Genomic DNA, 13,723 nt, shown 5'->3' with positions numbered 1-13,723 from the left:
AACTTGAATTTCCAATGTAGGAAATAGGAAGATTGTTTTTACCCTCTCAAGCTTTCTGCACATGTCCTAGAAGAGCAAAGTCACATGGGCTGAAGCCTGGCTTTTTTCTGGTTTGCCCTCAAGCACCCAGATCCCCAGGGAGAAGATCAACATCTGTAAGCAGAACAGTAGTGCGGGTGGACAGCTTGGGGCCGATTTCCACTGTGTATGAAAAAAAAAAGGGGTCTTCTCATGATGCTAAGAAAAAAACCAGGGTAGCACATAGCCAACTAACAGGGATCTTACCTGCCACGGCATGGGGGATGTTCGTGATCATCACCCTCTGCGTGTGCGTTTTGATGCCTGCGTCTGAATTCTGCATCTCCATGAGGAGGCCTTCAATCTGCAAAGGATGAGAGGGACAGAGAGCTTTGTGAGAATAAGAAGTCCACAAAACAAAGACAGCCACTTCACAGGGATAATCAACCTGGAGAAGCACAAGGGAAGAGAATTAGCAGACTGCACCAACACCTCCCTACCTTCCTATTCCCTCCAGATGCTGCTCCAGTATTGCAGGAATACTGAGCCTTGCAGCAAAGGATACCTGCTTAAGGTATTACCATGCATTGTGTTTCCTGAGGGATACATATGGCTGTGATTAGTATAAGTGGACCATGGAGGTGGCTGCTGCACGCAAACTCAGCTCAACTTTTTCAGGAGAGACATGGGATGGTTTGGAGTGAGTGGCAGAAACCTCATTTACTGCAAATACCTGTTCGTCTCTGGCCTGCCAGCTGGGTGCTGGGGCAGTAAGAGGAACAGTACGATACAGGGGGGGAGCAACTAAGACATGGAAAGCTGGCCCTACAGGACTCACATCCCATTTATTTACAGATTCACTTAAAAGTATATCAGCAACAGGTTTTGGCAGCGGTTTGCACAAGATGTGTAGACACCCAATGCAAAAAGTCTGCTCTGCAGACAGGAACTACAGCAAGTCTTATACACACTCACCCTCACACGCTCACACACTCACCCTTGGGGCTGAATGTCAAAGGTAGTTGGACTTCCAAATATCCCAAAACCTTCTCCTTGGTTTATTTTAAAACAAAAATGAAAAAAGAAGATTTGCCTTGGCAAGGTTTGGCCCCTTTTTAGCTGCTGCTCCAAGAGCAGAAGAACCTACATCCTAGGTCCGGTCCCCTTGCACAGATGTGATGGGTTTGCTTATTAAGTAGCATTCCTTGATCTTGCCATTGCATTGGTCTAGGCTTGCACACCAGGCTCATCACCATGGTACTGGAGTGCCCAGAGAGCAATGCTTGTCCTTTTGTGACCTGACTCTGGAAATACACCCCTCCAGTTGGTGGCTTTATGCTAAATAAATCCACCGATGCCAGTTGTAAAGTTACCTCCCTCTGTGGACACGAGCATGGGCTGAGGAAGCTCTTGTGTAACAGGGAGGAACATTTTTAAAACTCTCAGTGACAAAGAAGCCTATGACCTGATCCAAGGCCCGCTTAAGTTGATGGAGAAATGCCGGCTGGTTTCAGTGGATTTGGGATCAAGGCCCGAGTCTCAGTGAATGTCAAGTCCAATGTCTCTGGGCTTGACCGTGAAGACAGGATATTCATTAACGATTCATTTTTAAGGACAGGGTCACATTAGGAATGAAACAAAATTTGCTCCCCGGGATTGCTAGTGGCAGGATTGTCCTGCTGATGCCAAAGGAGGCAACTCCACTGAAGTCAGTGGAGCTGTGCCTGCTTACACCAGCTGTCAGTTTTGCCCCGCAGGTAGGGCTTGATCCCTGAAGCCCCATCCCATGCACCATCATTTACACTTGGGCCAACAGTGAGTGTGAAATGCTATCTGGTCTGACTTGGCAGCACTTCACACATGCTTTGCACAGGTGAGGACAAAGCTCAGGACAGCGGGGGAGTAGGCCCCTTGTATTTAGGTCCGCTGGGTTCTTTGAACTGAGCCAAGCTCCTTAAATCTGGCACTGAGATTTCAGCGATTTGAGCAAGGGTTCAAATCTTTGTACCACTTTACTACTGACTGCTGGAAGAGCTATTGACGGCTAGCGACACGGAGAGCTCTGCAAGCGTATGCCACGAACACTGCCTACAGCTTGAAACTCATTTGTTCTGTTGGTATATCCTGGAGGCATAATATCCTGGAGGCTCAACCTCCTTTCATGATCATCGCCAGCACTTCGGAAGCACCAAAGGATTGACTTTTTCCCAAAAATCCCTCCCAGGTTTTATAGGCAGCCCTGTGCAAGCTGGGCTAGATATCTGGGAGATCAAAAAATCTCATGACTCTTTGAATGTCAGACTACCTACTGTTTCAGTGGAACCACAATGCACGGTGCTACGTGATGAGGGAGGCTGATTCTCAGCACCGTCCACCTCATCTTGCCGTCCTCATCCAGACATAACACCTGCTGATGTCAGTGATGGTACAAGAGAGTCCAGAGTATGCACCAGCCATGAGTGAGGCACCGCCAGAGTCCTGAGACTGCCTTCAAAGTCAGGAAGAGCTAAAGAATAAATCTTATTTTTTTTCCATTTATCTGGTGGTTTCTGAGACTTGAAGCTGCACATTTTCCTGGTTATTTCTGCAGCCACAAAGAACAGAAAGTAGCCTTTCCTTTATAGTGAAAGGAAAACCATTGCCTCCAGGATTTGGGGCTTTAAGGGGAAACCACTAAACATCACAAAACTTTATAGAGAACAGGCAATGCTGCTAATCCGCCCTGCATACAGAAGCACAGACCACGTCTCAGTGGGTGCAAGAGTGGATCAAAAGCAAAGTGATGCTTGTGTCTATATGCAATTATTTATCCTGGCTTTGAAGATGGAGGAGGAAGCTGCCACTCTGGGGAGAGGCAGGATGGGCACTAGCCTAACTCTGAGGGTGCCCTGGTTCAGGTTCCTATTCCATTGCAGACTTCTTGACCCCAACGTTGATGCTTCCACTGCAAAAAGGAGATAATAGTATTTGCACCGTGGCCAGGAATGCAGGAAAGGTAAATACATTAAAGATTGTGAGGTGCTCAGACATCGTGGCAAAAAGGCCCATACGAAACCTCAGGGGCCCTGAGCGCTTCCTTAGAAACCAGACTGCAACGGGACAGCCCCAAAGCGACACCCTCCAGCTCACACCACCTGCCTGTCCCATTGACTTCACTGGGGCTCCCGCCTTTCCAGACCCGCTCCATTGGCCAAGTGCATGGTGCAGACCATATTCTTTGCTGACCCTTTGGGTCTGCAACGTATGCCCAGCATCTCCCCCTCGGCCTGAGAGACAGACCTCGCCGAGAGCCCAGGACTTGACAGTTCACACGAAGCCGTATCAGTCTTCTGGTGCAGCGTTCTCTTTTGCTAACGAGCAAATAACTCCAGAGACTTGTAGCTCGTGTTGTCTCCCCGCTGCTCACCGTCTCTTCACAGACGCTGAACACATATTAAAAGAAACAAGGGAGATAAGCAAGGGAGCTCTCGCTGGGTGGTGCCTGCTGTTCTGGCTGCAAACCACGCACTTTCCTGATCAAAACTCAGCAGGTCTTTCCCTCTCCGCCAAAGGGAACGGGCTGCTTATTATGGATTTCTAGAGATCAGAAGTTGCCATCAGCACCAGTGTGTCAGCAGGAGCCCAGGAGGACTGTTTAAAATACAATGAGAACATCTGCTTTCCTTTCTGGGGCTTGGCTGCGTGTGCTTTCCCAAAAGAGCTCTGGCTGGTTTTAATTTGGTGTACGTGAGGCCACTTCCTGCCCTCGCTGCACACGGGCAGGCCCGCGGTGTACCAGATGAACGCCTGAGGAGGTTCCCCCCAGTGCAGAGAGCCAGCCCGAAGCGTGGGCTCCATTTCAGGCCCACCTGGAAAGGACAGAAATGCAGTCGACCCTGATCGATCTGCCACTCCAGCGGGCGAGGTACTCCCCAGCGACCACTTACCACAGGCAGGGAAGCAGGACCATCGTGGGGAAGCAGAAGAGCAGCAAATGACATCTCAGTGATAAAACAGCCCCTGGGGAAATGAAACTGTGAGTTCACCGAGGTCCCTGAGACCTTGCACAGCGGTAACTTTTGCCCCCAGAGCCCCAGGGAGGGTGACAGGAAAGATCTGTAGGCAAGAGACACAAAGATCCAAATCTCGAACTCAGGACTTGGGGGAGAAAGTTTGCAAACTGTGTGTAGGAGGCCACAGGCAGGAAGACACAGATGGGACAGGAGGAACAGGAAAATAAGGGAACTGTGTTTCAAGTCTCAGCTACTTAGTGCCAATTAGCTTGTTACCTGCTTTTCTTCTGTCCTCTCCCTCTCCCCCATTCCCCTCCTGCTTGCTGAGAAAGCTCACCGAAGAGAGGCTTGCCACGCGAATCAGCCTCTACGGGCTCAACTGGGCGACAGAGAATCACGGCTCTCTCCTGCATTCCCGTGCACCCCGGGTCCCCCTGCTCAGCCCCGCTCATCTGGCTCAGCAGTGGGCTCTGGTCCTTGGGCTGCGAGGTGCCCTGGTGCGTGCCCAGCTTCCCACTCTCACTTGTAATCACCGACTTTGCCGGTGGGAATCCATCTTCAGCAAAGCACCAGCCTACAACCCTTCAACTAAGTGAGGCCATACAGAGTTTGCTACTACAGAGTGCTTGATGAAGAAGGAAGAGGCAGAGGCAGACTGCTGCTTGCTTGCACTGGCCACAGCTTGCCCTAGAGAGCAGAGGTTTAATGCTGGGCTGTTTTTATTTTGCACTGGGTTTCTGCAGTTCTGAGCAAGCAGAAGGAGCCACAGAAGGGCTTTCCTAAGCTGTCAAGGTGCCAGAAAGAGCATTGATATCAGACACGGAAATGTGCATGGAGGGGGACTGCCCCAGAATGGTACCTTGTGCTTCAAGCCTTTCATTGCAGGTGCCGTCATCCCCCACAACAGCAGCATCAGCAGGGCCCACCAGGATCTTGGCTGCCTTGGAACAAACTGAAAGCAAGAGCTCACCCTCGAAATAGCCAGGACAGCGGCTGGGGGGGGCCAGAGAAGCTGAGAGGTGAAGTGACTGCCCCAGGGCGTAGGGCAGATTAGGGGCTGTCTGCAAAGAGAGCCCTGCTTGCCTGACTCAAGCCCAGTGCTCTGGGCTGGCACCGGTTCCCCATCAGGGCAGCGATGACTTTAATCCAGCCCATAACAGCTTCCCCTGGGCAGGCTCCAAAAGGGTTTTGCTTAATGAATAAGGCATTTCCCCAGGGTGCTGCAGGGAGCTGAAGATGACCCTGGGGCAGTGGAACAGCTACCTACTGAGCACGAAAAACCACTGTCCTTAGCGAGCATCTCAGCCCTCCCTGGAGGTACTCAGACCAGGGCTGCTGACTCCTGCCAGATAGTCTCTTTTAGATCAGACTTAGCAGAAGGATCTCAGAGCGACTTTCACTGCTGCCCCATGACCTGCCCGGCAGCTGGAGGGTGCATCAGGATGACAGCTCTGAGATTCCAGGTGCCCAAGACCTGGCTCCACTTCCACACTTCATGCATTACGCAGAGGAGTGCCTGCTCCTCTCTAGAGCTCCACAGCATTGCTAGGCTCTGCGTGATGGTCATGCCTTAGCCTGAAAGAAGAGAGAGCACCAGCCCTGGGATATCTTTGCCGCTGGAGAAGGAGTGCTCAGGTACTGCCACCACCCCAATCCCTCCGGTCGAGAGGTACGGAGCAGACAGGTTACTACTGAAGGATTACCTGGGCGATTTGCTGTGTGCATCCACTGCTTTGTGGGCAAGTGACCTTCGCTTATGCAAACAGGATTGACTTTAAATCCTAGAGATGATGCCCATTCAGATGATTCCCCCGGGTAAAGGCATGCCCATAAACTGCAAGAGTGCAATGCTGCTTACAGAGGCTTCTGCATGTGATACTCAAAGGTAAAGGGGCTTAACCACATTAAATGTGCCTTTCCTCTCAGTCACAGGCCTACGCAAGGCACCTTCTCCTAGCAGTAGGCAACCGTAGAGCCTCTGGATCACAGTGTATGCAGAAGAGGTTGTCAGGTGCCTGATGAATCCACTTGGGGCTGACAAGACCAAGAGTAACACAGTGTGTTACCAGTTTCACAGATCCAGGTGTTGTCTGAGTTGGAGTCCAAGTTTACAGCAGGCTGGTTCCTTTTTCCTTGCTTTGCCTCCATCCTCTGGATCGAAGCCGCTTCATTTTGATCTGCACTGGTGCCACGTGTTCCCTCCAGACTGGACGGGATTCTGCACACTCCTCCCACATTTCTACGTTGATGTTGAATGACTTTATACCATTTTTGCACATGTTGTGGTACCATCATAGAGGGCGACCCATCGCGAACCTCCTCGAATCTCACTGTACAAAATATTCCTGGGGATACGGGCTCCTTCCATTCTCCTGACATGGCCAAGCCATTGCAACCTCCTCTTCTTGACGGTGGTTTCTAAGCGCATCTGTCCTGCACGCTCCAGCACCTCTGAGTTTGGCATTTTGTCTTCCCACTTTATTTTCAGGATTTTGCACAGGACTCGCATGTGGAAACTGTTCAGTCTCCTGATGTGCCAGGCACATGTAGTCCACGTTTCTGAACCATAAAGCAGGGATGACTGCAAGTCTCCTAGATTTGCATCTTCACCTTAGTTGACAGTTTGTTGTTATTTTCATGCACATTTCTGTAAGAGCCCAAAATTCTTCGCTGCTTTTCCGATTCGGTCGGTTCAGTCTGAAGGTCTAAGTTCCCGCTGATAGGAGAACCCAAATTGCAAAAGCTGTTGGTGACACCAAGAGATTTATCCTCCAGTGATGTCAGGCACTGGTTCTTCCACCCCTTGGTACATGATCATCATCTTTCTGAGACTAATCCTCAACCTGAAGCTCTTGCATGATGCCGAAAAACTGCCCAACACATTTTTCAGGGAAGATTCATGGTGGACAACCAAAGCTGCGTCATCCGCAAACAGGAAATCTCTTGGAAGCAGGTCTTTCACCTTGGTTTTTGCTCTAAACCTTACGATATTGAACAAACCTCCATCGAGCCTGGTTCAAAGGTAAATGCCATCATTGCTGTCCTTGAATGCATGAAAAAGCAGGAATGACAAGTAGATGCTCAAGAGCACGGGGGCTACGGCACACTCCTGTTTCACCCTGTTGCTGATGTCAAGGGCATTTGATTCTTTCTTTTCATACATTACAGTTGCCTTCATACCTCGATGTAGTGAGCGAATGATGTTCGCAGTTTGGGGGGACAACGCAGGTTCTTCAGAACAGTAAAAAGGCCCTGCCTGTTGACTGGATCGATGAAGGCCATGTCCCTTCTCCTGTTAGACTCCATAGTATTGCAGTATCCGGTGCTACAGACAAGCACCTGCTGCTTTATCCATTAACAATCCCCATTCCTAATATCCATTTGTGTTCTGGTTCCTGTTTGCAAAGATCCAAATCCCAGCTCTGACATTTGAGGCAGGAATGCAGCTTTTCATCTCAGTCCTTCCATCACCATGCTAACTGTATTCTTCACAAGGCCTGTAGCCCATAAGCCCATCATGGTGTCCACCATGCCAAGATCAGAGGCGCTCTCACACACGTTATCAAAAAAAGAAACAGAAATGGAAAATGTGTTTTGCTGGAGCCCGGTTCACGCTCACCCCCAGTGCGAGATGGCTCGGCTGGCACAAAGGATCTACATCAGAGCGTGAGGAAGTCTAAAACAGGGTGCTCGAGGAGTCCATCCTTCATTGCTTGCTATTATCTCACCTCAACATCATGGCTGAAATGCTGATGCAAATAAAAGAAATCTAGAATAGCTAGCTCTTACACAGAGCTTTACAGCAGTAAATCTCAAGGTGCTTTCAAAGGAGACCAATAACACTACCCCCATTTTATAGAAAGAGAAACAGAGGACAAGGAAGGATGCATTGAAGACAAGAGGCACAGCAGAAAGAATCTGAGCCTCTCGAGTCCCTGTCCCCCGTGCCAAAGTACCTCCATCACGCACTAACTGGGGGAGTACAGGACCTGCAGCACTTGACCAAGGGTCATTTGTCAGTGTGGCTCCGCCCACGCGGCCACACCGCCTGGCAGGACACTTGCAATGCGTCTCTGCCCTTCCCCAGAGATGGAGCATTTGAGATGCAAGTCACAGGTGGCTCTTTCAGGAGGGGGCAGAGCACAGCTTGTCCTGGCCCAACCGAGCGCCGGGCAGAGCGTGCCTCCTCCCTCCCCTCCAGACAGGCAAAGCTCTGCTCCTGCAAAGCGCAGCTCGCTGACGGGTGAGGCTGATGCACAGAGAGAAGCAGGAACGTTAATGAATGCTAATTTTTTTCCCCCAGCTATTGAAGTTAGTCTAATAAAAAATATCAGATTCACCCAAAGAACCTTGTCTGCCGAGACTGAAGGAGCGGCAACTGCTTGGCGACCATGTCTCTGGGAAATTCTAGGTGGAGGGTCTCAAGGCAGCGCCGGAGGGACCTCAGTTCAGAGGAGCTGTCAGCAAAGGCAGGGCTGGATCCACACCCGCAGGTCTGAGCTCTGGCCCTTGGGGTCTAAATAAGACACTAAGCCAGAAGCAGCTGGCAGGGATGGCAGAGACCAGCCAAGGGGAAGCAGAGGGGAAAGGCAGGCTGCATCCCAGGGCTCATGTAGCCTGGTAGGGAACACTGCATATCCCACCGCCGATCTGAGAGCGACACATTGCAAACTGCTGACCAGCAGGCCAACTGCAGCTAAACGATGAGCCAGATCCTGATTATTTCAGGCTTATATGGCCCCTTATATCTGTAAAATCTCAAAGAGCTTCAAAAAGATGGGCAAATATTACTACCCCCCCTGCCCCTTGCCAGGAGAAGAGAGGCAAGGGGAGATAATGGTTCCTATTTTCAGAACTAAACTCTTACTTTTTTGGCAGCTCTGGTTTTGGGTGTTCAAATCTGGATACCTCCCAAAACAGTGGTCATTCTTGCAAACGTGAGAAAGCACAAGTCACCCAAAGATACCAGGGGTGCTACTGACAGTAATGGGAATGGAAACATGACTTCTTGACTTCCCCGCTCCTCTTCCACCCAAACACCATCACCTGCTAATACCTGGGTTCAGTTATTAATTAGATCAGAAACAAAAGCACACTTGTTAATCAAACCAAGTTCCCAGTGCGCTTGTGTCTCTTGTGCACAGAGGTCTCCAGAGATGCTGTCCTGAGATTTTAAAATCAAAACTACGTGGAAGAAAAACAATTCCAGGCCAAATAAAATGGCATAGACCTACTACTCTAAAAATCCCCTGCAGATTCCTTTTAAATCCAGCCTACGGATCGCATTAAGAGTCCTACATTGTCAGTCTGGCAATTTCTGAGGTTTGACTCTTGGTTTTGGCTGCTGGAACTAGCTCGGCATGCAGAGACTGAAATCCCCTCTGGCGGGGTTCGGCTGCCGACCCGCTGCGTAACCCCAGAGAAGCCATTTCACCTCCTGGCAACTCATCCCAGCCTTGTCATCTTGTCTACTATGCAGCATGCTCTTCAGGGCAGGGGCCACATCCCACTGGGGTTGCACATCTAGCAAGGATGGGGCTCCTAGGCACTACCAGACCAGAAATATGAAATACCAATGAACATTGCAGGAAAGCTCTCACTGCTGCAGCCAGCGCCGTACCTGGAGAAACACGGGGCCTTGACTTCCAGCGCTGTAAACCTGGTACCTGACTCAGTGTCGGGTGACTTGTACCCCCTCAGAGTCTCATCAAGAGCAACAGGGCTCAATAGACCATAGCCCAGACCGAGACGTTCTCCTGGATTCACAGGCTAATTGAATCGGACTCGTCATCCCTTACCTGGGACTTGAGCTCTTCAGCGTCCTTTGTTCAGCAAGTGTTGTCACAATATGGCAATACTTACAACAGATTAAGATAGATAATAATTGAGGGAGTAACAGCCTGATCCACAGCCTCTTGGTGGCTCCAGTGGGCTCAGGGCCTGATCTCAGCAAAGAATCAAAAGCCCAGAGCAGCCAATATGCTAACAAGGAAACGCAGGGCTTTTCCAAATGCAGTGCAAGCCTCTTAAACTGAGTTCCTTGTGTATATCCAAACATTATTCTTGAAACTGGTTTAATTCTTCCTAATGGGCATTTAATTAAGAGAGCTGTACTATGGAATATTTATTTTACGGGACCCAGAAAATGAATCAATTTAACCAATTAATTCTTTTGCCATCTCCATGTGCACTGTGTGCTACAGCTAGTGCCCTGGAGGTCTGCTCATCATAAGTGTGGGAATTTGCCTTATCGGGTATTCACCTGAAGTGACTTTATTGTCACTTTTTGACCAAAACACAGCAGCTGTTTTTTTTCCCCACAGGCTGAAGAGGAGATTCATCCCAACTGCTGGGTCATGGAAGGTCCCTTAGCATTTTGCAAGGGCAGGGATGTTAAACTCAGGCCATGTCTACGGAGCAAACTTGTGGGGTCTGGCTGCCGTGCCCTCAAAGATGCCCCCTGTATCAGGCCAGCTGCCTTCTAAATGGAAGCAGCATAACCACTTCTGCATAATGCTGCAGCGGCACTCATTATCTTGGGGAAGGACTAAAATGGCTCTGCCACTCAGCACTACTTTTTTTTTTTTTAATTGCATTTCCCGGGCCAAATCAGCTCCAAATTAAGTTCCAAATGTTGGCTGAGCAGAGATCATTTGCTCTAGTCTATGTGATGCTACCACTGGCAGGTATCCTGCCTCCCAAACGCATCAGTCTGGGGTTTCATATGCTCCCAAATCCATGGCAGGCATCTTATGTGCAAACCCCAAGCCTGGAGAACTTGGAGTTCAGATGCCATCCAGTCTCGCTTGCCCCTAGCCAAAAGGCTATGGGGCTATGAGGACGTGTGAAAACAGAAGACTCCTTCTTCCACCCTGGAAGAGTGAAACCCACCCACGGCGAGCCGCCTTGAGCTTTCTTTGGCACAGAGTACAGCTCCCTGCCTGCAGCTGATGAGAGGACAGGACAAGCAAGGGAAAGGTCCTGGACATAAAAGTACATGACCCTGGGATGGATCCTGGTCACTACCAGCATGACAGCTGCTGGCCGCTCCTTTAGGCAATGTCTGCCCAGAGTTTCAGCCACAGAGCTGCTGGCATTGCTGCTGGCATGAGCAGATGCACGTGCGCCTCCGGGGACTCTCAGCCCATGGCCGGGAACCCACCAGCCTCAGCCAGGTCTCTACACACACTTCCCTGAACGGTGCCATTTCATTCACGGCCATACGTTTCAGCTCCTGCATGGCACGAAACTGCTTGGTTCAAGCCTCAGCTGCATAGAGGAGTGACCAAGCAGGCCTGCTTCATTTGCGGAAAAAGAATCCACTGTCTCCTGTGCCCTGTGCTGGCCACGCGGCAGGAATAAGCCCACACAGGCCCAGGAAGCATACGGGCATTGCACTGCTCGCGGAGCAATCAGGACCAACAGTGTTATGACACCCGCAGCACACCCCCTCCGCCTGGCTGGCACAAACAATACGTGGAGCATATGTGACTGTGGGGGTGCCAGCTGGTGGCAAGGCGCTAATGCAGACTTGAGCAATTAATGACGCCTTTATCGCTTATCTTAGCTTCCTACAGAACCGATCCCGAGCAGGTTTGTGCAACGGGTCCCCCACTCCCACTGGCAACGGGAGTCTGAGGTGTGCAGCAACTTGTAGCTCACAGGGTCTGCCCGTGCACATGGACTGCACGTCACCACCCTAAGTGACCAGGTCCCACCGTGATCTGACCAGACAGAAGGTGAGAACCAGAGGCCAGATTCAGATTCTTTCCATCAACTTCAGACGGCTTTGCATCAAAGCCCCCTGCTCAGCCACGCGGGAACTTCCCGGGCTGACCTGTCGGGAGCGGGGCTGACCACGTCTCAGGCTGAGCAACGCGGCGCTCTGTGAAGTCTCCCAGGGAAGACCCAAGCTGACAGCAATTTGCTGCACTCTCCTGGCTTCTCCCATGCAAGTATCTCAAGAACACTTTGCAAAGGCTGATAAGTGAGCTCATCCCCATTTTAGAGAGAGCAAAGAAATGCTGCTAATTAGGGTTTTTTAAAATAAATGTATAGACTAATGATCTCTATCTTCCCCAAGCAATCCCATTGCCTTCAGTGGAATTTCACACAGTATAAATCAGTGCAAAATGTGACCCATTTTTTTTTTTTCTTTGATAGGGCTTCCCTGCCCGCTTATCCAGAAACAAACACCTGCAAAGGAACTATTGTACACGTCGCCTTCAGCATGAAAAGTACAAATGTTTGTCCTGTAGGACTCCTATTGTGAGACTGAATAAATTCACACCCCGTTGCCTCTCTCCTCTGAATTTCAAATCCAGCCACCTCCTCGTTGTGGTGTATGCATGCTCTGGCAGAAACACTTCATGTCTGCACTCATATTCCTTTTTCTGCTGTGCTTGATTGTTCTGGGGAGTGAACACAAATACGAACCAGACAGCTGTACCTGTCACTGGAAATTCAGCTAATTCCATTCAACAAGCTAAGCCAGGCAAAGACAGAGGGATGGAGAAAAGCTGGATTAATACCTACCCTCTATAAGATCTTTTCCTACACTGGCTCTAGCACCATGCTTTTCAATGGAAGTTTAAACAAAAGACAGAAAGCCCTTCCAGAATGATGCACAGCGTTGGAAACGCGCTCCTTCGCCGCCCTGCTCCCCGAAGCTATAACCATTTTACACGCACTTGTCTTCCCAGAAGGGAGGGGCAGACACGCAGCCAGCGTTAACATGATGTATCCTTTGAAAATGGACATCAGCTGCATGTCACCCTGTGGGGAAGGGGAGGAAAAACAAACCCACGACGGTTCCCGGGAGAATCAAACTCTGATACCGGGGCTTTTTTTCCCCCCTGATTTTAGTCCAGGGTGGGGGAAATGGGGGGAGGAAGTCTTTCCCTAGGATCATTCAAGGATAAACCTGCAAGAGGTGAGAAATTAACCCGTCTCTTTCCTTTTTTAAATGTTTGCTCTATTAAATATCCAGATTAACCCTCTCCCTCCGGGTCAGGTCTCATCCCAGCGCTGCTGCTACCCCCGGAGGAGGCCCACGGTGCCCTGGACTGGGCTGTCCCCCCTGGCACCTGCAGAAAACAAGGCTCTTTGCCCCAAGAGCAGGAGGAGACCGCACTTGCCATTGCAACCCGCCCCTAGGTGCCCTGCCCGTCCCGGCATCCCCGGGAGAGGCAGGTGGCACGGGGGTGCAGGTGCGGGGAGAGATGCATCCCTGCCCAGGCGGGGTTACCTTTTTGAGGACTGCCATTCTCGGCCTGTAATGCTGCCCCTGGTCTAGCCGTTTGATAGTCATCGTGCCCCCCACCGAGGCCGAGCAAAGCAGCCGAGAAGCGGAGAGCAAGAAGCGGAGGGCGCTGCCCGCGCAAGGATGCTCCGCTGCCCGCAGCCGCCCCTACGCGCGCTCCCAGTCTGGGAGCTGGAGGCAGCGGTGGAACCAGACCCTGCCGCGCCGCAGCCAATCCACGAGCGAGTTCCAGGACCTTATTTGCATGAGCGGGCTCAGCGCTTCCCGATAGGGGGAGCTGGGCCGCTGGAAGACAGTGGGGAGGGGTCCTCGGCCAATCAGCGGGCGACAGAGTCCGAACGGTCCAAGCCGCTGGCCGGGCTGCAGGGATGCTGAGGGTCCCTGCCCCGCGGGGCAAGCAGCACTCGCGGGGGTGGCCAAGTGGCTTGGCCGACTTCTCTGCTGCCCTGCG

General features: G+C 51.0%; 1 protein-coding gene across 1 annotated transcript in view; it reads right to left on the bottom strand.

The window, feature by feature from the left end:
* RGS9 (regulator of G protein signaling 9) overlaps nt 1–13,423 on the bottom strand; it is a 55,802-nt gene extending 42,379 nt beyond the window's left edge. Inside the window, exons 1-2 of the mRNA XM_014601818.3 lie at nt 13,258–13,423; nt 286–382 (exon numbers count right to left, since the gene is read on the bottom strand). Of these exons, the coding sequence (XP_014457304.2) occupies nt 286–382; nt 13,258–13,320 (160 nt within the window). The 5' untranslated portion in view covers nt 13,321–13,423. The remainder of the gene's footprint in view (nt 1–285; nt 383–13,257) is intronic.
* Nucleotides 13,424–13,723: the final 300 nt, after the last annotated feature.

Source organism: Alligator mississippiensis, chromosome 8 (genome assembly GCF_030867095.1).
Source record: "Alligator mississippiensis isolate rAllMis1 chromosome 8, rAllMis1, whole genome shotgun sequence".
Classification (NCBI taxonomy): Eukaryota; Metazoa; Chordata; order Crocodylia; family Alligatoridae; genus Alligator; species Alligator mississippiensis.
Note: the sequence above shows the minus strand (reverse complement) of the source record. Positions and strands in the feature narration are given on the sequence as shown.